At 40.7% G+C, this 26,935-nt stretch overlaps 1 protein-coding gene across 2 annotated transcripts in view; it reads right to left on the reverse strand.

The window, feature by feature from the left end:
• Positions 1 to 357: 357 nt before the first annotated feature.
• prkar2aa (protein kinase, cAMP-dependent, regulatory, type II, alpha A) overlaps positions 358 to 26,935 on the reverse strand; it is a 207,328-nt gene continuing 180,750 nt past the window's right edge. Inside the window, exons 6-11 of one of the 2 annotated variants that reach the window (XM_043707638.2) lie at positions 25,486 to 25,639; positions 20,186 to 20,287; positions 17,888 to 17,962; positions 13,087 to 13,152; positions 4,288 to 4,408; positions 358 to 3,177 (exon numbers count right to left, since the gene is read on the reverse strand). In XM_043707638.2, the coding sequence (XP_043563573.1) occupies positions 3,044 to 3,177; positions 4,288 to 4,408; positions 13,087 to 13,152; positions 17,888 to 17,962; positions 20,186 to 20,287; positions 25,486 to 25,639 (652 nt within the window). In that variant the 3' untranslated portion in view covers positions 358 to 3,043. Of the gene's footprint in view, positions 3,178 to 4,287; positions 4,427 to 13,086; positions 13,153 to 17,887; positions 17,963 to 20,185; positions 20,288 to 25,485; positions 25,640 to 26,935 lie in introns of both variants that reach the window. The other variant, XM_043707640.2, reaches the window with a different exon arrangement.

Here is a 26,935-nt window from a genome sequence, read left to right on the forward strand (position 1 = left end):
AATGCCAGGCTGAATGTTAATTTTGTATCACATTAAGTAGCAAAAATTACGGAAGAATAGCCTTGAACCATGCAAAAAAAAAGCTTGAAGTAAAGTAAAGCACAAAACTCTCAAAAAATGGTCCATATATCAATGGTAGATGGAAGTGCTGTTTTCAATAAAATGCCAAAACCCAAGAAATCAAAAGTAGAACAGTGGATCAAAGGTTGAGTGGAACAGTACAAGAAGAAAATGATACATCAAGCACCGTAAGTTCTCTGATATTATACTACTGGTCAAGAGGGCAAAATACTGTAATCATACGCGTTTGGCATTTGCCATCTGTGCGCGCACACACACACACAAACAGACACAATGCTTATTACAGCCCCAAATTTTATTTCAGAGACTTATTCACAATGTAGTTGGAGTGCTTCAAAAGCTGCTCTACATTTAGTCAGTCTTTAATTTATTCCTCTTAGGACGTCCAACCTGACTAGCAGACTATGGCCTTAATAAAACACTTTGACGCTGGAACTGACTAGTTTGTACTTCCCTCTCTCTCGAGGAACAATGATATCTTCAACACCGCTATGGCTAAGAGTTGCCAGTGTCAGAAATCTCCCAATGCAGCATGTACTCTCCCAATGCAGCATGTACTCTCCCAATGCAGCATGTACAACATGCTGTTTTGTAGAAAAATCCAGAGCTAGTTACGTGACCTTACATTATCCATCACATCTAGCACTTCACAATCAGGCCTGACCCAGCATCATATGCTGGATCTGCTCCATCAGGGTCACATTGTCAGCCCCCAGTTAAGTTCATAAGTAAATGCAGCAGGTGTACACCTAAACGAAATGATGAGAATACAAATTTGCACAAAAGTGAAAATGAATTACTAAAGCAAGCTTTTTCAAAATCAAAAGAACTTTTAATTTTCATCCATGTTCTGTCTGCTTTCTCCTGCTCCTCATCCGAAGATACCAAATCCCTGACAGGGTCTGGTTTTACAGGCATCAGCTCCCCTACAGGATGAGGCAATTCATCATGCACCAGCCTCAGCTATCAATGCCAACAGGAGACATTACACAGTCAAGCGCATGAATGTCCAATTCTTAGCTGGTTAGCGACGAAGAGGTGTAATCCAGGGATGCTGAGCTCTTGCTAATGATCTTCAGCAGCAAGCAGGTGCAGATGAATTGATTCAACACAGAACAGAGAGTTACACCCAGGAACAGTGAGTCAAGCCAAGCGTTTACCATGTAATTAGGATTCCAAGAAACAAAAGAGTTTGGTAAATTTTCACAGCAGATTTCTGCTTATTTACCAACATTTCTGAGTCTAACAAGTCTGTGCTTGGTTAAGAGAAACATATGACAATATTTCAGGATTTATTGTAGGGTGAACAGGTTTGTGGAAAAAATACACACAACATTTAAAAAAGTAACCTTAAATCATTTTTTCTAAACTTTAGGATCTAGTAACTTATTCAAATGAATTTTAAATAAATCATGTGATCCTGAATAAAATAGTGGCGGCACTCACTTTACGTAGCTTGTTACACCATATTAACTTAAAAAAAACTTCCATTAAGCAATAACTATTTTCATGATTCAATGACTGCAGGTACTCCTGTTCTGTGGCGCACGACTGTTAATGGATCTGGTCACACATTAAATTCCTCAACAGCGTTTCCTAATTACAGCTCATCATGCCATGGCTTTTGAACGTTAGACTGAGCTCCAAGTTAGAAATATAACATCTCAATGCTAGCCTCAACTAGTCGGCTCAACATTTCCCTGAAGAGTGCAAACAGGTCAAGAAGTGGCTTGCACTACACAAAAAAAAAGACAAGGAAGGAAACTTTTCAGAGATGAGTCCTGCATAACACTTAATCATGCCAATTCCAGAATATCGGTCCGGTGAACTGAATCTCCTTCCGCCTGATATGCCCACAAAGAAACATTGAAGGGGAAAGAAAAACACAACTCAAATATTAATAACAAAATAGATCAAAAACAATTTTTTTCACTTTGTAGAAATTGTCTAATAGTGCAAACTGCTAGCTATGGCAGTCACAAGGAACATGCACAAGGTTATAGCAGGTAACCACTGTGCTTGAGAAGGCCCTTTTGTTAAAAGCAACACAGTTCAACCCAAAACTGCTGAAGAACCTCAACAAAAAAAAAGTGTGGGTGGCTGGTGGGTGAGAAGAGTTACAGCAAATGGAAACCGTGTATCACCTGACAAGGTTTTACAAAAAAACACGACAGACAGGAATAACACTGCTTTTTGAACGCATCTGTGTGATTAGCAGGAGCAACAAACTAGAGACTTGCTTTTCCAGTTGTACTGCTCTAATTCTGCAAATTGAGCATTTTGCCACCTTTGTTGTTCTTGAAGATCATCAAGTCCTCTGAATGATGTCATACTTAAGACCTGAATCATCCTGAGTTCCCATGATGGATACACAACTTGCATTTTTGAAACCCCTTGATTTGAAAAACAGCTTTTGTGGTCTTAACACAATTCAGGGATCTTTAAAGCTTTATATGAAACATTAAAACCTATCCCAGATACTGTTTAATGTAACACTCAGTGGTGAAACCACAGAAGCAATCAAACTTTACAATCATTTTTTTTAAGCTTTTTTGGTAATAACTGGCCACCTATTCATAAGTAACAAAGAAACACTGAATTTCATCAATTTCATCTTATCAAAAGTTACATTTAGTATTTGTCTTTGTTGTTCAGTTTGATAATTCCTAAATCAACATTTTATCTGGTTTTGAAAGAAAAATCAAGATACAGAATAAATGCTTTTAAATTCAAGAAGGCAGATAACAAAACAGAAACAAACATATGCCACTTATTTTCCCATCCCTGTCTGGCCTGTAATGTATTTCATCATTACATGGTAGCTACCCCATGGGATGCAAAGAGCCAGAAAATGCTGCTTTGCCCACACTCTGCTTTTTTTTTTCAGGGGGGGTTTTAATTGTGTGTGGATAATTTTCACTTTGTTTTCATCAATGTGAGAAGACACTGGATGACAATGTGCCTATATACCAGGATTCTCCAAGTCCAAACTAGTGCCAAACAAGGAGACAAGCTGTTCTTCATAATTCACTATATTTCTCTTCATGATGTCCATGCAAGGGCCTAACAATCTTTCAAACGCTTGAATATCCATCACTGAAGAGAGAAGACAAAAGAAATTGTTTTAAAAAAACTTGATAAGCTCACTGTTTTGAGTTAACAAAATATTTTGCACGAGTCTGCTGAACAAATGAAAACTAGAGACGACATAAGATTCCACAAAAATATAGTGCGTTTCTCTTAAGCTCACTAGAGCTCCTTGAAGTGAATCATCAGATGAATTTGCTTTCTCAAGTGTCATGTTTACTTCAGAGTATGCAACATGTCACAGTAACCTAAATCATGGTCCTATATTACATTTAATGCATTTTCACCCATTCTCCACTGAATTTAACATGCAGATACAGAAAACAATTAAGAGGCCAGTGACATGCCAGAATATAGATTCATAGAGCCATGTTGCAAGGAAATTGCAGTATAAGAAAAAAAAGTCTTGCTGCCATTTGTATGATTTTGATTAGAAGACATCCAGAATAATATGTGCATTTGTAAGAAGGATATATTTGCAGGCAGTTCAGCAAGGGTGCAATAGATTAATTCTTCAAATGAGGGTTGTCCAATGGCAAAAGACTGAGTGAATTGAGGATACACTTTGTGGAGCTAGGAGAATGGAATATGATCTCAGTGAAACATTCAAAGGCAAGGAAGGCCTTTGTCAGGGTCGATAATGGGAGGTTGATTTTCTTCTCTGGGAATGAAGAACATGAGGGCATAGACTCAGGGTACGGGTCAATTATTTAGGATTGAGAAGAAATTTCTTTCTTCATATGATTGCAAAACTTTGGAATTCATTACCCCAAAGGATTGTGAACGCTTCATCATGTATATTTGTTCTTGGGACAGACACATGATTTTTTTCTCAAAGTCAAGAGATACAGCAAATGGGGAAGCAAATTTAAGGCAGACAGTCAAACTGAATGGCAGAACAAGCTTGAGTAGCCATATTGTCTACTTCTGCCCATATTTCTAATGTTTACTCTATACAATAGATTACCTGAAGTGAAGTCTGTGGGTTGGGATAAGAGTCTACAACATTACTAGATTTGGATGCAAGTGTTTGAAATGATCCAATTATGACTCTTTAACAATTCTCATTCCACTGTTTATTTTATAAGTTTTGTTTTGAACAAGATAAAAAATACTTGCCTAAGCACTTGACTTCTCCGACAGCATACGCTGAAGCTGCTCTGGGTTTGTTGGTAACCAATGCTAGCTCTCCAAAATACTGCCCCTTGGTACACCTGGCAATCTCTACTTCAGTCTTATCCTGTTGACTCACCAATGTCTTGAGATTCAGTACATTAGGTAATAGAGAAATAAACACAATCAGTTGTCTTCAGATCAGTTGAATACTATACAAAAGGTTATCTGAAAAAAAAATGCACTCAAAAGTTCAGCCTTGGAGTGCATATACCCAAATTTTACTCCATATCATTTCCTATTTCTGCACCCACTCTGCTTCCTTCAATTAGGTCTGTGAAGTTGAAGTTTATATATTCAGAAACCTAAATCAAAATTCAATCTATTGTCAAATTTTAAGAGCATAATCGGAATTTCTGGAAACTATACAGAGGAACCACAATTTATCAGGCATTCGATTATATGTCGGATTATCCAGCAAGATTGCAAGATCCTGATGCTCGGCGAAACTGTTATCAGGCATTCGATTACCAGAAATTCAATTAACCGAACAACATACTCCTTGCCCGTGTCCTTCAGATAATCGAGACTCCTCTGTACATGGAAACTACAATTATTAAATAATTTGAAAAAAATGATTGCTTTTGCTTTGGGTAGTTGATTCAAGTTTGTCAATGCATTTTGATTGCTGTAATAAAGCAGGAAGTTACATTCATAATGAATGAGCAAGTATGGCTACAATGAACAGGAAAAAATGCAGAAACTTGTAATGCTTTTGCAGAAACATTCAAAAAGAAGTCAGGTCAACATTTCACATGTGGCCATACATCAACATTTTACACATAGTTCATCATAAAGATTTAACCTGCCTTCCTCCTTCAGATGCAGTACATCTACTTATGCCAACAGGCTGACATATTGTTGCTGTCAATTACAAAACCTCCTGAATAACAGTTTCCGAGAATCCAGAAGCAGAAGTACCACCTTTAATGGGCTAAGAATCTACATCCATCTCGACTAACACCTCCTGCATCTAAAATATCCTTTTTCTCTTCAAAGACCTTAAGGTATTGCTAGTTTCAAGATTGAATCAATCTCTACTACAACTCTATCTCCCAGTTGTTGAGTGACACAAGGGAGAAAATAGCAGGAACACTGGCAACAATTTTCCAGCCACAGAGGAGGTACCAGAGAACTGGATCTCAGCCAATGTGGTACCACAGGAGAGGTGCTAGAGGACTGGAACTCAGCCACTGTGGTACTACAGGAGAGGTGCCAGAGGACTGGAGCTCAGCCACTGTGGTACGACAGGAGAGGTGCCAGAGGATTGTAGGACAGTCAATGTTGTACCATTATACAAAAGGGTGGCTGGGATAAATCGGGAAACTTCAGGGAAGTCAGTCTAACTTCAGTGGTGAGTAAATTATTGGAAGAAACTTGAAGCCACAGAATTAATTTGCACTTGGAGAGGCAATGATTAATCAAGAACAGTCAGCCTGGTTTTGTTAAGGGGAGGTCATGCCTAACCAAGTTGATTGAATTTTTCAAAGAGGAGACCAGGTTTATCGATAAGGGCAATGTATTTGATGTAGTTTACTTGGACTTCAGCAAAGCTTCTGATGAGGTGCTGCATGGGAGCCTGATAGCAAAAGAAAGAATGCATGGGATCCATGAAAAATTAACTAATTGGATGAACAATTGGCAAGCGGCAGTAAGTAGAATGTGATAATGGAGGGCGTTTTGTGACTGGAAACCTTGTATCCAGTGGGGTTCCACAGGGATTAATGTTAGTGCTCAGGTGTGTGGCCTATATAAATGATTTAAACTTGAATGGAGGAGGATTGATCATAGTTCATGGATGATGCGAACATTACTGATGTGGTACATAGTGGTGAAAATAGACTTAGATTACAGGAGGATATAGATGGGCTGGTCAGATGGGCTGATCAGTGGCAAATGAAATTCATTTGAAATAAGTGAGAGATTTTTCAGAATTTTCTCCAACAGCCCTAATAGAAGACTCACTGGTCTGTAATTCTCTTATTTATCTCGACCATCCTTCTTGAAAAGTGGAAGCCCATTCATTGTCTTCTAGTCCTCTGGCACCCCCCTGTGGTCAGAGAGGAATTAAAAATTTAAGATTTTCTCCCTCATCTCCAACAGCAGCTTGGGACAGAACTCCTCTGGACCTGGGGATTCATCCACTTTTAAGCTAGCCAAAACCACTAATAGTTCGTTACTCCCTATGTCAATCTGCTTTTTCCCCAAAGGACATTGTCCTTCTCCCAATGAAGGCAGATGTGAAGCACTCCTTTAATACCCTGCCAATGATCTCTAGCTCCGTGCACAGATGGTCCCTCATGGACCCTACACTTTTCCTGGATTATTCTCTTGCTCTCCTGCTCACTCTGTACCCTACTCAGGCATTTGTTGATTAATTCCCTTTGTACCTACTAAAAAGATTGTCTTTTTGCCTTGTTATCTAGTACTGAATATTTCCAGACATCTGGGGTTCTCTGGTTCGTTGCTCCTGAATCTCACCGTCAAGGAAACAGGTTAGATCTGAGATCTCCCTATTTCCTTTTTAAACAACCCCACCCCCATTCTGCTGTCAATCTTCCCTGCATGCAGCTGTTCCCAGTGCACTTTATCCAGATCCTACCTTATTTTCATAAAATCTGCCTTCCCCAGATCTAAAATGCTTTCTTGCAGACCATCTTTTTCCTTTTCTGTAACAAACTTAAAAGCATATTGTGGTTTGGTCACTATCATTAAAATGCTTCCACACTGCCATCTCAAACATTTGTCCAGCTTTGTTCCTCAGAATTTGGGCCAAAACTGTGCCATTTCTTGTTGAACATTTTGTGCGCTACGAGCACATGTCTTATGTGCTTTCGGTGCTACGAGCTAGTGAGGGCATGAATAGAAGGACAGAGCAGATGAATGCATGGCTGAGGAGCTGGTGTATGGGAGAAGGGTTCATATTTTTGGATCATTGGAATCTCTTTTTTGGGCAGAAGTGACCTGTATAAAAAGGACAGATTGTACCTAAATTGGAAAGGGACTAATACATTGGCAGGGAGATTTGCTAGAGCTGCTTGAGAGGATTTAAACTAGTAAGGTGGAGGTGTGGGACCAAGGGAGATAGTGAGGAAAGTGATCAATCTGAGACTGGTGCAGTTGAGAACAGAAGTGAGTCAAACAGTCAAGGCAGACAGGGACAAGGTAGGACTAATAAATTAAACTGCATTTATTTCAATGCAAGGGGCCGAACAGGGAAGGCAGATGAACTCAGAGCATGGTTAGGAACAAGGGACTGGGATATCATAGCAATTACAGAAACATGGCTCAGGGATGGGCAGGACTGGCAGCTTAATGTTCCAGGATACAAATGCTACAGGAAGGGTAGAAAGGGAGGAGAGAGAGGAGGGGGAGTGGTGTTTTTGATAAGGGATAGCATTAACAGCTGTGCTGAGGGTGGATATTCCCAGAAATACATCCAGGGAAGTTATTTGGGTGGAACTGAGAAATAAGAAAGGGATGATCACCTTATTGGGATTGTAATATAGACCTCCTAATAGTCAGAGGGAAATTGAGAAACAAATTTGTAAGGAGATCTCAGCTATCTGTAAGAATAATAGGGTGATGATGGTAGGGGATTTTAACTTTCCAAACATCGACTGGGACTGCCATAGTGTTAAGGGTTTAGACGGAGAGGAATTTGTTAAGTGTGTACAAGACAATTTTCTGATTCAGTATGTCGATGTACCTACTAGAGAAGGTGCAAAACTTGACCTGAAATAAGGCAGGGCAGGTGACTGAGGTGTCAGTGGGGGAGCACTTTGGGGCCAGTGACCATAATTCTATTAGATTTAAAATAGTGATGGAAAAGGATAGACCAGATCTAAAAGTTGAAGTTCTAAATTGGAGAAAGGCCAATTTTGACGGCATTAGGCAAGAACTTTCAAAAGCTGATCGGGGACAGATGTTCACATGTAAAGGGACGGCTGGAAAATGGGAAACCTTCAGAACTGGGATAACGAGAATCCAGAGTAAGTACATTCCTGTCAGGGTGAAAGGAAAGGCTGGTAGATATAGGGAATGCTGGATAACTAAAGAAATTGAGGGTTTGGTTAAGAAAAAGAAAAAAGTATATGTAAGGTATAGACAGGATAGATCGAGTGAATCATAAGAAGAATATAAAGGCAGAAGGAATATACTTAAGAGGGAAGTCAGGAGGGCAAAAAAAGGGGACATGAGATAGCTTTGACAAATGGAATTAAGCAGAATCCAAAGGGTTTTTACAAATATATTAAGGACCAAAGGGAACTAGGGAGAGAATAGGGCCTCTCAAAGATCAGCAAGGCAGCCTTTGTGTGGAGCCACAGAAAACGAGGGAGATACTAAACGAGTATTTTGCATCAGTATTTACTGTGGAAAAGGATATGGAAGATATAGACTGTAGGCAAATAGATGGTGACATCTTGAAAAATGTTCAGATTACAGAGGAGGAAGTGCTGGATGACTTGAAATGGGTAAAGGTGGATAAATCCCCAGGACATGATCAGGTGTACCTTAGAACTCCGTGGGAAGCTAGCGAAGTGATTGCTGGGCCTCTTGCTGAGATATTTGTATCATCGATAGTCACAGGTGAGGTGCCAGAAGACTGGAAATTGGCTAACGTGGTGTCACTGTTTAAGAAGGGAACTATAGACCAGTGAGCCTGTCATCGGTGGTGGGCAATCTGTTGGAGGGAATCCTGAGGGACAGGATGTACATGTATTTGGAAAGGCAAGGACTGATTCGGGATAGTCAACATGGCTTTGTGCGTGGGGAATCATGTCTCACAAACATGATTGATTTTTTTGAAGTAACAAAGAGGATTGATGAGGGCAGAGCAGTAGATGTGATCTATATGGACTTCAGTAAGGCGTTCGACAAGGATCCCCATGGGAGACTGGTTAGCAAGGTTAGATCTCATAGAATACAGGGAGAACTAGCCATTTGGATACAGAACTGGCTCAACGGGTAGAAGGGTGGTGGTGGAGGGTTGTTTTTCAGACTGGAGGCCTGTGACAAGTGGAGTGACTCAAGGATCAGTACTGGGTCCTCTACTTTTTGTCATTTACATAAATGATTTGGATGCGAGCATAAGAGGTACAGTTAGTAAGTTTGCAAATAACACCAAAATTGGAGGTGTAGTGGACAGCAAAGAGGGTTACCTCAGATTACAACAGGATCTCGACCAGATGGGCCAATGGGCTGAGGAGTAGCAGGTGGAGTTTAATTCAGATGTGAGGTGCTGCATTTTGACAAAGCAAATCTTAGCAGGGCTTATACACTTAAAGGTAAGGTCCTAGGGAGTGTTGCTGAACAAAGGGACATTGGAGTGCAGATAGATAGGATAGTGAAGGAGGCGTTTGGTATGCTTTCCTTTATTGGTCAGAGTATGGAATACAGGAGTTGGGAGGTCAAGTTGCAGGTGTACAGGACATTGGTTAGGCCACTGTTGGAATATTGCGTGCAATTCTGGTCTCCTTCCTATCGAAAAGATGCTGTGAAACTTGAAAGGGTTCAGAAAAGATTTACAAGGATGTTGCCAGGGTTGGAGGATTTGTGCTATCGGGCGAGGCTGAACAGGCTAGGGTTGTTTTCCCTGGAGAGTCGGAGGCTGAGGGATGACTTTATAAAAGGTTTACAAAATTATGAGGGGCATGGATAGGATAAATAGATAAAGTCTTTTTCCTGGGTTCAGGGAGTCCAGAACTAGAGGGCATAGGTTTCGGGTGTGAGGGGAAAGATATAAAAGAGACACAAGGGGCAACTTTTTTATGCAGAAGGTGATGAGTGTATGGAATGAGTTGCCAGAGGAAGTGGTGGAGGCTGGTACAATTGCAACATTTAAGAAGCATTTGAGTGGGTATATGAATAGGAAGGGTTTGGAGGGATGTGGGCTATGTGCTGGCAGGTGGGACTAGATTGGGTTGAGATATCTGGTCGGCATGGACGGGTTGGACCAAAGGGTCTGTTTCTATGCTGTACCTCTATGACTATGTGTTGACACAAATGGCTCTCTTCAAAATGTCTCAAGAAATCTGCCTGCTCTAAACCCCTTAGACTATGACTATCATAATTAATGTTGGGCAAGTTGAAATCCCCTAATATAGTTACCCTGTAATTTTAACATACCTCAGTGAATTGTCTACATATCTACTCCACTATTGCCAGCTGACTGTTTGGGGCCAAAATACACGCCCAGCTGTGTGACTGGCCTCTTTTTATTCATAAGCTCCACCCTCAAAGCCACATTTGAAGACCTTTCCAAGATATCGTCCTTCCTTACTGCAGTAACTGACTCCTTAATTAATAATGCAACACCACCCCTTCTTCTACACTTTCCCTTTTCACCTGGGAGAACTGGTGAAGTGTAATTAAGCTCAGAACACTGAGTTACCAGTCCTGCCCCTCATTCAATCACATCTGTGATGGTATAAATATTGCAATCCCACATGTCATTCATGACCATAACTTACCTGTCTTTTCTAAAGTAGTCCTAACATTAAAGTACAGGCTATCCAGCCTCATCTTGCACCCTTGAAACTCAACATGGCTGAATTCTTTTATCTTGGTTCCTTTACTACAGTATGCTGTAGAGGAGAAAGTGAGGACTGCAGATGTTGGAGATCAGAGCTGAAAATGTGTTGCTGGAAAAGGGCTCATGAAGAAGGGCTCATGCCCGAAACGTCAATTCTCCTGTTCCTTGGATGCTGCCTGACCTGCTGCGCTTTTCCAGCGACACATTTTCAGCTACAGTATGCTGTACCCAGAGTATACTAACAGTGTGTCCCCTCCCCTGCTGAACTAGTTTAAACTTCTCCCAACAGCACTCGCAAGCCTGCAAGCAAGGATGTTGGTCCCACTCTTGGTCATGCTTGTACAAGTCCTACCTTCCCCAGAAACAGTCCCAGTGATTAGGAATTTAAAACCCTTCCAGCTCACCAACTCTTGAGTCACATTTTCATCTGCCTTATTCTCCTTTATCCGTATTCATTTGCACTTGACAAAGCAGTAATCCAAAGATTACAACCTGTGAGGTTCTGCTTTCTAGTTTACTAATTAAACATATAATTCCCTGAATTCTTGATGCAAGACATCATCCCTCATTTTATGTAATTTGTACCAATGTGTACATCAACCTCTGACTTATCATTCTCCCCTTCAGAATGCCTTGTAGCTGTTCAGTGACATCCCTGACTCTGGCCCCAGGGAGGAAACCCTGGAGCCATGCTGCAGAAATGCATGCAACTTCCTCTATGCTCAGTTTATTGCTTTTAACTTGGGCTAACAAGTCTGCAACTACCATCACCCTTCTTCACCTGATTGAACAGTTCATCTTTTAACTCCGCTCATTTCCTCAAAATAAAGGATGCCACTGTAAACCTGAATAGCATTAGCTATATTTTTGTTCCAGCCATATTCAAATCTGCTCCTCTCTTGCACATAGATTATAAACATCAGTCCTACTTCCTGCTCTAGCTCCAATCTGAACAACTTAATTAAAGCTACTTTTAATTTTCACCCCTCATGCCATTATGTGTTCAATTTCCAACAACTGTCTCTCTTTTGCTTTTTAATCTGTACTTCTGGAAATAAGCTTTTTATTTAAACCAATATTAGGGATAAACTCTCGACTTGTACAGCTCCTCAATTACGCTTCTCATCACTCTCTGGCTATAAGGACTCTATTCCCTTCTCTAACTTTTCAGTCTGTTACACCAAAGTGATGGCTCCACCTTCCCCAGTGTTTCTAATAGGATGCTTCTTTTGACCAGATGAAGATTTCCAGATGAGGAAGACCATGAGTGTGAAACCATAACCATCCCTTGTCCCTCAAGATTGGTCCTCCATCCCAGAATCTGCTTGACCCATGAATCTTCCAAGTAATAATACTTCACAACTTCCAGTACCTTCAGTGTACTACCACATAGCTTCCTTGCTATAAGCATTCTGAAGGGGCCATTCTCTCCAAGATCCTGATTCACTCCTTTATCACCTCCGAACATTAATTTCCCTTCCTACACAACCAAAAGAGATGCTACATCTATTCTTTCCTCTCAAATCTTCCCATTGTCCTGGTCTCCAAATAGTCCTCCAAGGTGAATCAGCAATTCGTTTACAAATTTTGTATGTAACACGCACTGCTCACAATGTGCTCTTTTCTACACCTGGGAGTCTAAATCTAATAGAGTGATCAATTTGCTGAACATCTCCACTCAGTTCACAAACGTAACTAAGCTTCTGATTACTTTCCACTTTAGTTCTCAATCCTACTCTGGTCTCTATTTCTGGAAGTGTTTAATGAAGTTCAAGGTAAGCTTGGGGAGCAGAAACTCAGCTTTTGTTTAAGCACATTACAGCTTTCTGGACACAAGGTGGAGTTCAACAATTCTGGGTTGCATCCACTACTCCAGCTTTCTCAGTCAGCAGATTTTGGTCATGCTCTTGTTTTAAATTGCTTTATTGTTACCTATTTTTGGCATTCTCAGTTTGTTATTTAAACACTACTCACTATTAGTTCATTCTTAACTCCTTACTGACCCACCTATTTTGTCTCAACTGTACATTTGCATTCAAATAGTCTAATTTTTAATGTTTTCTCACGATGAAGGATCATTGACCTGAAATGTTAACTCTTTTCTCTTGCCTCTTACACTGCCCAACCCACTGGGTATTTCAAGCAACTACAGTATTTTGTAATTATTGTATACGACCATTTGATATCCATCTGTGCTCAAAGCATTTTACCTTGCTCTTGATCATGATCTTCACTTCACCCGATTCTACAATGAAGAAACAGTCTGCTTTGTCACCCTGTGTAAAAACAGAGATTTCTTTTAAATCACAACCTTACGGTGCATGTAGTAAAACTATGATTAGATTACAATTAGATTACTTACAGTGTGGAAACAGGCCCTTCGGCCCAACAAGTCCACACCGACCCGCCAAAGCATATACCACCCAGACCCATACTCCTACATTTACCCCTTCACCTAACACTACGGGCAATTTAGCATGGCCAATTCACCTAACCTGCACATTTTTGGATTGTGGGAGGAAACCAGAGCACCCGGAGGAAACCCACGCAGACACGGGGAGAATGTGCAAACTCCACACAGAGAGTCGCCTGAGGCGGGAGTTGAACCCAGGTCTCTGGCGCTGTGAGGCAGCAGTGCTAACCACTGTGCCACCGTGCCGCCCACTAATCTAATCTAATCTAAAAAAAAGTAATCTAATCTAATCTAATCTAAAACTATGCGGTTTCTCAAATACTTAAATGTGCATTCATTTGACTGCTGTAATAATTAACATGTGCAGAAGCACACATTTCACTTTCTTCAAATAACATTGCTAATTCTTTTATCCATATAAAATACATAGGGGAATTAAGTACTTGAATGTTTCAGATACCCCTCACCTCCCAGAACAAGAAGGCATGATGTAAAATGGAGATTGGCCACCGAGAAGGAAAAATCTGGAATTCACTCCCACAAGCAGACACTGCACTGAATTAAAAATTTCCAGGTTGATTTTGATAATTTTTGTTGGACAAGGGTATCACATACAAGAAAGTCAGGTAAACGGAATTGAGACTTGAGGAGCCGAATGATTTATTCCTGCTCCAATGTACTTGGGGATCAGACTTTGACACCATTTGGATTAGATTAGATTAGATTAGATTAGATTACATTACAGTGTGGAAACAGGCCCTTCGGCCCAACAAGTCCACACCGACCCGCCGAAGCGAAACCCACCCATACCCCTACATTTACCCCTTACACAACACTACGGGCAATTTAGCATGGCCAATTCACCTGACCCTGCACATCTTTTGTGACTGTGGGAGGAAACCGGAGCACCCGGAGGAAACCCACGCAGACACGGGGAGAACGTGCAAACTCCACACAGTCAGTCGCCTGAGGCGGGAATTGAACCCCGGTCTCAGGCGCTGTGAGGCAGCAGTGCTAACCACTGTGCCACCGTGCAGCCCACCAGTTTAGTTTAAGGGCACAAAAACTTCCCATTTGTTGGTCATAAAGTCAATTTGGATAATCTCAATCATGAACCCTCATCGGTTAAACAATCAACGTGCATTGAGTAGCGATGATGGATATAAAGAATTTCACACTTTAGACATTATGAGTTGGATCATACTGATCAGTTCTGACTATAAGACAATAGGGACTAGGTTACAGAATCTAGGACACCATGTTTAAAATTTAGGAAGAACAATTACAGCTGGCTGTAACATCATTGATAATTTAAACACTCAAGAGAAAGTTGTAATAGAGAAGTTTTGGAGGCTAATGAATTTCTCATCAGAATCCCACTTTTTTGGTATTTGGGATCTTTGGAACCTGGTGAGAATGTAAAGAAGACCATAAGACCATAAGACATAGGAGCGGAAGTAAGGCCATTTGGCCCATCGGGTCCACTCCGCCATTCAATCATGGCTGATGAGCATTTCAACTCCACTTACCCGCATTCTCCCCGTAGAAGAAATAGTAATGTGAGCAGGCCATTTGAGTCTCAATGCAAGCATGACTAATTTTCAACATCAACTTGACCTTGACTATTCCATTTCCCTTCATTCCCTCCATATTCAAGAATCTACTGATCTTGGACTTAAATCTGATCATTTACTTATTACATTTTGAAGTACTTGTGATTTCCAAATCTCCAGGGCTAAGCCAAGTGGTTCACTAATGCCTTTTGGGGAAGAGAACTTGCTACTTTAGTCTGGCCAACGTATAACTCCAGTTACATACTGATGTGGTTGATTTTTCAAGTCCATTAACAGCAAACCACTCAGTTCTGTCACCAGCCTCTTACAAATAGATAACAGTTCCCCCTACCAGACACACCCATATCCTTGGCAACAAATAATATACAAAATTGAAAAACTGTTTCAGTTTTGAGTTACTCATTCCATAATTATATTAGTCTTCAAGATTTAGTTTCAGAGTTTTGTCCCAATAGCTCTGCAGTTTGTAAGGCATTATGCAGCTAAAAAACATACATCGAAACCAGGAGCAGAGCATCACCAATCCAAGCCTAAACACAAATAGAAAGCAGGTCATAACACCAGTGCTTCACCGGAGGCTCACTGGTGCTGTTACCTAGTATGGTGAAGAAACATCTGAAAACAAACCATCTAGTTCAGTGGAAAAACTTACATCCAGAACCTCATCCTGAGCTACAAATCTTCTCCAAACTCGCTAATCTAAAAATTACCTACCCTGAGATTGTGTCCTAATTCTCAGCCGCAAATAGTGGAAGCCATTTTCTGTGCAAAGCTCTTCAGGTCTGTCAGAATTACAATCAGGTCTCTTGCTCAACCTTCTAAGCTCTAATGAATCAGTCTCTCCTCATAGGACAGCCCTGCCATTCCCCAGAATCAGTCTAGTGAATCTGTGCTGCACTCTCTCAAATGGTAAGTAAACCCTTTCTTAGGTAAAACTGCACACAATACTCCAGCTCTGGTCTCACCAAAGCCCGGTATAACTGCAGTAAGACATCTGAACAGATGAAGGCAACCTACCACTTGGACACTAATTTCTGATAAAACAAGGCTGCAGAAAGCTTTTGGGAGGCCAAGGACTCCAGCTGATTTGTTAAGCAAGATTTGCCTTTCATAAACCCATGCCATGTTTCTCCAATCCTGTTAATGCTTTCTAAATAGCTGTTACACTGGTCTGTTATTCTCTCTCTCTCTCTCTTTTTAAATAGTGGGATTACGTTTGTCATACTCCAATCTGTAGGCACTGTACCAGTCTCTGTAGAATTTTGAAGATAACTACCAATGCACCTAATATGTCCAGTCCCACTTCCTATTGTACGAGATGGGAAGATTCCAGGTCTGATGTGTCGTCCAGAGCTGATCTCAGCTAGGCTATATAATTAATTTTGGCAATCCTGAATAAAGGATCAGGGGTAAAAAAAGAGCTGGAGTTGCTACACCAAATTACTATCAAATAATCAGCTACTAGAATTGTTCACACAGGGCCATGAGACGAGGACTCATTCTCGTGATGCCCCTTACATGTCAACAGCCTTCACTCACTCACATAAGAAGAATGGCTGTTTGTACTGTCACAACATTGATCGTTGCATTCAATCGGCCAATTTGATACTTGTGCTTTCCATGGACTGAAACGAGTTTAAAAGAGGAATGAAAACATTGATTTAAAATGAGCACAGGCAGCACCTGATCCACCCAGGGTTGTCCAGTTTTCATGACAGCGACAAACAAAACCAGTTCAAGCTAAATATAACATTTTACTCAAGGCAGTTAAATCAAACCAGCAATCCTTGGAGTCATGGAAAAGGTGCTTGAAAGACTAAACAGAGGGTTCACTTTGCTGAACATCTCCACTCAATTCCGAATTGATCCACACGATTATGAGAACATTCACATGTTCGAAATGGAACCTCATTTACAATTATCAATGCTTAAAACATTACTACGGCAGACAGAGAATACACACCAGATTTACTTCAAGCGGCTTTATTTGTAGAACAGAGGAGATAGGATTATACACTGCAGAACTTGGTATAGGCTGAAGGCAGTTCTTACTATCTAAAGTAAAGGAGACAGTGGCAACACTGACTGGAAAGAAACATCAGGAAATTGGAAACTTAGAGGATAACTGCAATATCTGCTTCTGCTGACAGTCCAAGAAATCAACTAACCAACTATGATTGCAGATTATAACCTTATACATTATCCCAAGGACTATTAACTATATATTCATTTGCATTTTCCTTGCACTGAGCATTATCTCCTTTTAATTTCGTATGCACTTGTATGCATTAAAAATAATTTCAAAATCTTTGTTGCGATTGACTAGGAATGTTGTAACGAGTGGAGCTGGGTTACCCTTTCTCATCTGATCATAATGGAATAAGAAAGTACAAGGTTTTTGCCTGTCTTACTGTTCTAGAAATCAACAACTTGTCAAAAAAGAGAAAACAGGCTGAGACTAAAACAACAAATCTGGAGTTTGGAAGTTACTTATTTAAGTTGTTTAAAAGAAATCTCAGACATGCTGCAACCTGAATGCGTAATTAAATAGAAAATGCTGGAAATACTCAGCAGGTCTAGAAGCATCTGTGTAGACAGAAACTGCATTTCGAGCTAAGGATTTTTATTCAGAACAAGAAAACTTTAAGCTCATGAGAGGTTGAAGTGTGGAAAAAAAAAGGAAACGGACCGTGATATGGTAGAAGTTAGAACAGAATATACAAGAAAAGGACTGGTTATGTAAGGCCAATCAGCATGGCCCAGGGACAAGTAAAAAACCAAATGACATGCCTGGAAGTGATGAGTGTGGAATGATGAATAGCTGTCATCTGAAAAGAAAACCTTTTTCTACTCTGATGGAAGTTTAGTGATCTAAAATAGCAACTCCTGTTTCTACCTTCACAGATGCTCCCAGATGTGCTAGCCATTTCCAACATTTTCTGTTTATATTTCAGACAGCCAACATTCACATATATTCACTTTATATATAATAAAACTAAAATTACAGGTAAAACAACAACTTACCTGTGCAATGATAAGTTCATTGTCCTGATATGTCCTCACTTCTATTACATCAACAATCTTCATTCTTTCTGAAATCTGAAACAAAATAATTATTACAAATAATGTCAGTAAAATTGAAGGTAAATAACATTTTTTTCTTAAACGGAAAACAAATGACTTGAGTATTATTGGAATGTAATCAGGGTAGATTAAAATACCATGTCCAATGTTACGAAGCAAAGGTCGAACCCATCTGTTAATTAAAATCAAATACCCAGGAAAGTTGCCTCAGCTCGTAATCTGTTAAAATGTGTGAGTGACAGAGAAATTCTAATTTCTACTATTTAAAGAAAAAATTCATTTTTCTCACTGTAATAGTGAACATGAAACAAAACTATGCACAAATTTAAGTTCCCCTTTTCTTAACTACTTACAATGAGACTCCAACTCTAAAAATGCTGTTCCAATACCACAGTTACTAAATATTATAGTAATTTAATCTCAAGACCACACAGTCTGTCTTCCATCTGATCTCCCTGGATCGTCTTCTCTCTTTTTTCTGCAAAAATGTTTTACATGAAGAAGGTACCTTTGATAGAGAGGTGCTTTCTAATTTCTTTCAGAGCAAGATGTTAGATGGGCAGATAGCTCTCTGGCTCTACAGCAATTGTCTGTTGTTTGATGGCACTTGCTCTTTCTCTAATTTTCAAAATTAGACACTTTAAATTCTTATCATTTGATTGGTTTCCAGGTGTCAAGACAATAAAACTCAAATTCCATTGGTTTCTGGTATCCTGGGCATAATTTAAATGGTTAGATTCAAATTCTTGTCAAAACCACCACCAAAACTCAGGTATCCATTTAGCAGCCAATTGTTACATTTGGAACAGCCCGACCTTTAGCTGGCATCTGTGGCTGGACTTTAAATTCAGAAAAGCACTTTCTATTTTAAATTACCATACATGCTTCCAACTTCGTAGCAGAAGCATAGAAACAGAATAAGTTATTCAACTCGAGCCTGTTCTGTCATTCAATGGGATAACTGATCTGTGATCAAACTCCATATGTCTGCCTTTTACCATATCCCTCAACAATTCTTATCTAAAAGAGTATTTATTATCATTTGCAGAAAAAAACTTCCAAGAATCTAATGCTTTTCTTTTCATCATCTGAACCACTAGGAGCAGAACAAATCTCCGAACAGTCAAAGTTTGCATTCTAAAAATAGGCTGGGACTTTTTTCACTGGAGTTAGGAGATTAAGGAGTGACTTATAGAGGTTTATAAAATCATGAGGGGCATAGATAAGGTGCGTAGCAAGGGCCATTTCCCTTGGGTGGAGGAGTTCAAAACTAGGGGACATATTTTCAAGGCAAGAGGAGAATATTTTAAAAAGGACATAAGGGGCAACATTTTTACACAGTGGTTTGTGTGCCGAATAAAATGCCTGAGGAATTGGTAGATGTAGGTACAATTACAATATTTAAAAGACATTTGAATAAGTACTTAAATAGGAAAGGTTTGGAGGGATATGGACTAAACTCAGGCAAATGGGGCTCGCTTAATTTGGGAACATGGTCAGCACAGACTAGTTGGTCCAAAGGGTCTGTTTCCATTCTCCATGACTCTATTTAGTACATACACAAACAGATAGTAAACAAGGCAAAGAAAAAGCATTGGAGAAACTTAGCAAGTCTGGCAGCATTTCTGGAGAAAGAAGCAGAGTTAATGTTTTAAGTTTTTATGCTGTTGACAAAGGGGGATGAGGAGCAAATGGAACAGATGAGGGCACCCAAAGCATAAGACAAAAAGGAGTGCTAATGGCACTTTGATGCAAAATAGATATTACTAGTGTGTGTGAATAATAGAAAGTTTCTTAGAAATACTAAATGAGGCATTGAATAATACAGTTCTTGCAAAATTGGGGGAACTCAAGTGCCAGCCACACACACCTGAACAGCTGCCATAGATTAACACTGTAGGTAACAGAGGGCAGCTCAGTTTGCTCTGAACATAAAAGATAAATGCAATCTTTCATCAGATACATCTGATGGTCAAGTAAGCCACTTGCTAAGGCACACTAATCTTCTGGACTGTCAGGCGAAGCATCACAAAACAGAGATTTGGAGAGCATAATGATCTTTTTCCCAAACAAGGCAAATAAAAAACTAACCTCCCTGAACCACCCCCCCATACAGCCCATTTTGTTTCTGACAGGAGGAAAGGATGGTTCATTTCATGAGGAATTCTGATACTTTGCTGATAGATGACAGCCAAAGAATTTGAAAAAGTTTGGTAAAGTGAAAAGAAACAACTGTACCTCCAGGGATTTCAGCAGTGGTACTGATTCAATGAAAGTTTCGTATGTCCTCCTCTTTTTCGCATTGTTTTTCACAATTATTCGTCGAAATGTAACACGATCCTACAAAGATGATAAGGACATGAACTGATGGAAATCAGAACAGCAAGAAAATACCACATTTTTAAGATAAAGGTACAAAGATCCTAGACATCTGTCATTTTTTTCCTTTGTAGGTGTGAAGAGTGCAGAAGCAGCAGCACAGTTGTGTATGAGAGGCCAATACCGCTTTTTCCAAAGAAAGATATTACTAGTTTAAATTTCCAGGTTCTTTTTGGCATGAATAGCTGAGTCCAATTCAATCTGCCACTTGCATTAAGGTGGGAGCATCCCCATTATGTCCAAAGTGTAAGATAAACATGGGTACTCTCACTCATTGTTTATGGTCTTGCCACAGGCTCTGTACGCATTAGAGTTCTATGGCAGGGGTTATTGAGAAGGTATTGAGGCTGAGGTGAAGATGGATCCTATATCGCTCCTCCTGGGCCTACCCAATATACCCTCTTTGGATGCTTACGGGAAAAAAACGTTTTAATATCCTCAGTTTTTGTGCTAGGAAAAATGCTTTAATGTGTTGGGTTTCTGAACCCACCATCCCCCACCCCAGGCCTGTCGGGTTGGTTAAGGCTTTTTCACAAATATGGTGCACCGGAAAACAGAAAATGTTTTTACAGGATATGGCAGCCCTTTGTGGACTGCTTAGATGCAGATTTATCTGCCATTTTAACTAGGGCTTTCGCGTAGACATGGCATTCTGATTTAGTGTATTTGATGTTCTTGTGCTGAGCTGTATTGTTTATTTATTCATTAACTACCTTTACTGATTTGTCTATTTTGCACATGGGTATAGTAGCATTTTGGCTGTATTGCTGTTGATGTTGTTTCTTTTCTTTTTGTTGTTATATGTATGTAGAATAACATTTGCTGGTGTTGCAATTAATTTTCTTAAGATAGTTTTGTGAAGAAAGAAAAGTTTAATAAAAATTTTGTATTAAAAAATCTGTCACTTGCATAGCTTTTGATGCTAGATGCTATGTTATTGCAATTTACCCCATCAACTCCGACACTTGACCCCACCCTGAACTACCCCATCCAACTGGTAGCCGTTTCCTCCTCCACCCACTTATCGCACACATTTATCTTTTGAAAATGCTTTCAAGATCCAGAATATGCTAGTTACTGTTATAAAAATGAAATGCAGTAAGGCCTCCAGCACTGATCCTGTGCTGTGCTAGAAGGCTGCCGGAATAGGCATGCACTGCATTCCTCAGGATGCCAAATTGAATGTTCAAGCCAGAAACACAGACCTCAGGGCAGGATAATTTGAAAAAGGATCCAAATGCGATGCCACTGCTTGGAATAGTCAGCTCACTGTCTGTGTACACTACAAAAAAATATTTTCTGCACTCATTTTCCTATTATTTTTGCAGCATTTATTCCCCATTAACTCTTTTCCCGTTCTGGAGAAAAATATTTAATTCAATTCTATTCACTGGCTTCTCAAATTGCAGCAAGTATATTTAAAAAACCATAAATAATTTTAAAATAATTGTGCACAAAAGGAACAAATTACTTCAAACTTCATTTTATTCCCTTAGTCCAGACCAATCAATTTCTCACTCCTTTTCTTACACATTCTCACCTTCAAATTATACTTGTTGTCAATTTAACATTTACAACACACAGACTACCCAGCAACATGATGCAAATGTTCTCTCTGCACTTCTTTTCAACTTGTCACTTTAATAACATTCATAATGGAACTCCCTATGTAAATTTAAGCCCTGTTAAACACTTTTACTGGTGGAGACTCCACAGCATCACCAACTGCTACGAGGGGGAGAGGGAGAGATGGTGGGGAGGAGGAGGAGATGGTGGGGAGGAGGAGGAGATGGTGGGGAGGAGGAGGAGATGGTGGGGAGGAGGAGGAGATGGTGGGGAGGAGGAGGAGATGGTGGGGAGGAGGAGGAGATGGTGGGGAGGAGGAGGAGATGGTGGGGAGGAGGAGGAGATGGTGGGGAGGAGGAGGAGATGGTGGGGAGGAGGAGGAGATGGTGGGGAGGAGGAGGAGATGGTGGGGAGGAGGAGGAGATGGTGGGGAGGAGGAGGAGATGGTGGGGAGGAGGAGGAGATGGTGGGGAGGAGGAGGAGATGGTGGGGAGGAGGAGGAGATGGTGGGGAGGAGGAGGAGATGGTGGGGAGGAGGAGGAGATGGTGGGGAGGAGGAGGAGATGGTGGGGAGGAGGAGGAGATGGTGGGGAGGAGGAGGAGATGGTGGGGAGGAGGAGGAGATGGTGGGGAGGAGGAGGAGATGGTGGGGAGGAGGAGGAGATGGTGGGGAGGAGGAGGAGATGGTGGGGAGGAGGAGGAGATGGTGGGGAGGAGGAGGAGATGGTGGGGAGGAGGAGGAGATGGTGGGGAGGAGGAGGAGATGGTGGGGAGGAGGAGGAGATGGTGGGGAGGAGGAGGAGGAGATGGTGGGGAGGAGGAGGAGGAGATGGTGGGGAGGAGGAGGAGGAGATGGTGGGGAGGAGGAGGAGGAGATGGTGGGGAGGAGGAGGAGATGGTGGGGAGGAGGAGGAGATGGTGGGGAGGAGGAGGAGATGGTGGGGAGGAGGAGGAGATGGTGGGGAGGAGGAGGAGATGGTGGGGAGGAGGAGGAGATGGTGGGGAGGAGGAGGAGATGGTGGGGAGGAGGAGGAGATGGTGGGGAGGAGGAGGAGATGGTGGGGAGGAGGAGGAGATGGTGGGGAGGAGGAGGAGATGGTGGGGAGGAGGAGGAGATGGTGGGGAGGAGGAGGAGATGGTGGGGAGGAGGAGGAGATGGTGGGGAGGAGGAGGAGATGGTGGGGAGGAGGAGGAGATGGTGGGGAGGAGGAGGAGATGGTGGGGAGGAGGAGGAGATGGTGGGGAGGAGGAGGAGATGGTGGGGAGGAGGAGGAGATGGTGGGGAGGAGGAGGAGATGGTGGGGAGGAGGAGAGGTGAGCTCGAGGGAGGAGTAGAAGGGCGAGGAGTAGAGGGGGGCTGGGGAAGATAAGGGGGATGTGGGGGGAGGAGTGGGGTATGTGTGGGGCGAGTTGTCGGGCAGGAGTTGTCAGCAGGGGGGTAGTCGTTGGGGGCGGGGTGTGTAAGAGAAGTGGAGGAAGATTTAACTCCCTGTAGGAACAATGGTTGTAATTCTAACCCTTAGAGCGCTCGTCTACATTTTATAAATGTTGCCACAGGTAACGCAAGTGACAGACTCTTATTAAAAAAAAGAATATGGTAGCAGTGGCAAAGCTTAATAATAGAAGACAAATTCTCATGCTAAAATAACTTAAATGTTGTCTTTGTAAAGTTACCACAGTGATCAAGTTCAAATGGATCAGATGTCCAACCATGCTAAAAATCTACCTCTAGGATATAAAGAAACAAACATCTATAATTAGAATTGATCCAAATGCAAAAGTATTTTAAAACAAATTTTGCTGCCAGCATTGCTAATCATGAAAGCAACAATTTGCACTGGCCTTAAAAGCAACATGAAAAGGCATGTATAGTTCAAACAATATGACATGACTCTCTAGGTGTCTGTTCTTTTTATGCACCTTGTAACAACATATCAGGACAAGGCAGCCGAATGTCCAGCAGAGGGTGATGTTGGAATGAAACTTCAGTTTCCAAAGTTTCTAATTCAAACTCAAATCATTAGTCAAATACTGCACTGTATACAGGCATAAAAACAGAAAATTCTGGAAATACTCAGGAGATTCTGGCAGCATCTATGTAGAGAGTTATTTCATGGTGACAATCTATTGTCTGAATTCCTACCCCATCTTTGTTTCTCTCTCTGTTGGTGCTGTCAGATGAGTGTATTGCAAGCAGTTTTGCTCTCATTTCAGACATTTAGTACGTGCATTGTTTTGATTTGGTATTTCTGCTAAACATTTAGCAAACTAAATGTGAACCAAAAACTGATACCTGACTTGGCCTTCTTACTGTGCTGCAGGGTAAGAAATGTGCAAAGATTAATCTCATAAAAGGAGTTCAATCATTTAAGACAGATGAAGAAGAATTTCCTCTCTCAGATGATAGTCAATTTGTGAATTCTTTATGATAAAGGCTGTAGAGGCTGGATTGTTAAATGCAGTCAAAGCTGTCTGAAAGATTTTTGATCCGCAAGGAAATCAAGGGTTATTGAGATAAAGTAGGAAAGTAATGTTAAGGATCATTAGATCAGCAATGATCTCACGGAATCGTGGAGGAGACTGGACGTGCCAAGCGGCTTACTTCTGTTCCTATATCTTATGACCAAAATCCAGGAACTGCTCTTCTTAACAAAACTGTCATGTCCCTACACCAAATAAACTACAGCAGTTTAAGAAAGCCGCTGCCCCAGTACCCAGCAAACTTGCAACAGTGCCAGTCCAGCCATACAGATTCATCTTATCCCTAGTCTCCCTCCATCAGACTTGCATGTGTATTGCTGCAAGCATTTTAAGCTTGGCTGCAAATGGTTTCCCTTGAAATCACTCACCCGATAAGCAATAAAATCAAAGAACAAATTAGCAGTATCAGAGCAATTTTTTAAACGTGCCTTAAGTTTTTTTTTGACCTTGGACTCTGGACATTGTTTCGAGTATAAAATGTTTCACATTTTCTCCACTGACTATTTAAAAGTTAAAATGTACAGGAACAACGGAGCCATTGGAAGGGAAATCAAATTATTCACCAGAAACTGCCACGATCATTCCTCACTTCAATCTTGCCTGACAGCCCAACAAAAGCATTAAACTACACAGCTAATTCATCTCTGAAGCAAATTCTTGCAAGTGAGGCAATGCTTAAACATCTGACCTGGCAGTTAATTTCATTTCTAATGACTGAAAAGGCAAGAAACGGAAAATACACATACTGATAAAAGGTATCTATACTGAAGATCAGATGAGTTTTGGATGGACTGCCCTGCTGTGTACATCTAGCATTTTGTAAATTTTACTTCCACAATTCTCCATTTCATTTGCTGCCTTCCTTTTGACTTTACTGTCAACAGTCTTTAGGTTTCTCAATTTTTTGGACACCATGTTTCAAAACACATTCTAATGCCTTCTAGAATCTCTGGGCTAAGTCTCAACCCAACTCCATCCCATCCTAATTCAGTCCCTAATGATCCTACCAAATGCAACTTACCTTGAGCTAAGAGTAATACAGAAGGCAGATCTATCAAGAGACATATATACTTCACTTCAAACAGTGATCACCGACACAATATATTACTTACCAAACCCCAGAGGGCTCCTTCTGTGGTAGCCACAATAGTAGCAGCTCTTGGAGTGTTGTACATTAGTGCCAGCTCACCAAAGCTGCCATGATTGTCGTATTTACCAACGAGTAGAGGCTTCCCATCTTTATTTACATAAATATCATATGTACCTCTGCCAAGATAGATTTGAGAGAAAAGGTTTCAGAGTATTGGCAAACTCAGATATTGCACATTTCTTGCCTTAATTTAAGTTTAAATCAAGCTCCAACATTCAAAACTTATGAGAAGCCTGCTTATTATCAGTGCAACGTTTGCGAATGTCTTACATCAAATCTGTGGAGATATCTGCAGTTTTTCCAAGGGTTCATGAAAAGCACCTATTAAATTTTGGAAGAAACTCTTCCAATCACTCAGTTTTATGTCCAATGTGGACCAGAGACATACAGACCAGCAATGTCCCAAATTCAATATTCACTTGGCAGTGTTAGCAGCCAGATTCTCAGATTCTGGCTACACAATGTACATCCCAATGCAGCCTGATAGATTTAGTAAATTGGAAAAGGTATTCATCAATAGCTGTAGCATCACAACCAGCAAACAATAAATAAAGGAGGAAGAGGCATAGTCAGCAATTTAGTGGTGCAAAAATAATGCACAAGTGAAATTACTCAATTGCATACAGTGAGGATACAATCATGCATGAATATAAAATTAGTCTTAAAGCAGATTAAATGTTACATTTGGAATTCAGTAAAGTGGAGATATTACTCTTGACTAATTCAGTGAGCTTGTTCTAGACTTACAGCAGCACCAACTCATGGCCACTTGTAATATTTAGGTTGTTAAATTTTGAATGTGATCTCTGAACAGCTCTCCAGAAGAAAGGTTTTAATAATAATGTCACTTTTCCATATGAAATACCAGCTCTAAAGCAAAAATTTTGATTCAATGTGTACAACTCGTATTTATGTCTGACACAGTTTTTCCATTTATTTCATTAATTTTTTTTCTCCTCTTCTGGGCTAGTTTTATAGGCACTGCCTGACTTCAAGTACCTCACCCCAGATTATCACCCTTAATAGCTGGATTTTAATTAGGTTTTCAAATGACAGAGGGCATTCATCACTAAGCCTGATTTTTTTTCCCCTTCAGACATATGCACAGTGGCCTTTTTTGAAGCAATCACTGGATACAAGATTTCAGAGTGAGAATCCGGAGTGATTTCATTTTTCTCCCTTCCTTCAATATCCTAATTGATCACATGCAAGGAGCAAAATTAGCAATCTATTGTTCAACTAATACCAGAAGGAGCCTTTAACCACTCCTCCACAGAAATCTTCAACAATGCAATCAAAAACGGTTACAGACATCAGGTATTCATCAAAGGAGCCCTCATGCATTGTCACAAGTTGTTAACTTGACGGGGCTGACAGCACCACAGACAAACAATCTAACCAATTGTTAACTT

Source organism: Chiloscyllium plagiosum, unplaced genomic scaffold, assembly GCF_037043375.1.
Source record: "Chiloscyllium plagiosum isolate Xiang-an unplaced genomic scaffold, Cpla_swu_hap1 HiC_scaffold_14, whole genome shotgun sequence".
Classification (NCBI taxonomy): domain Eukaryota; kingdom Metazoa; phylum Chordata; class Chondrichthyes; order Orectolobiformes; family Hemiscylliidae; genus Chiloscyllium; species Chiloscyllium plagiosum.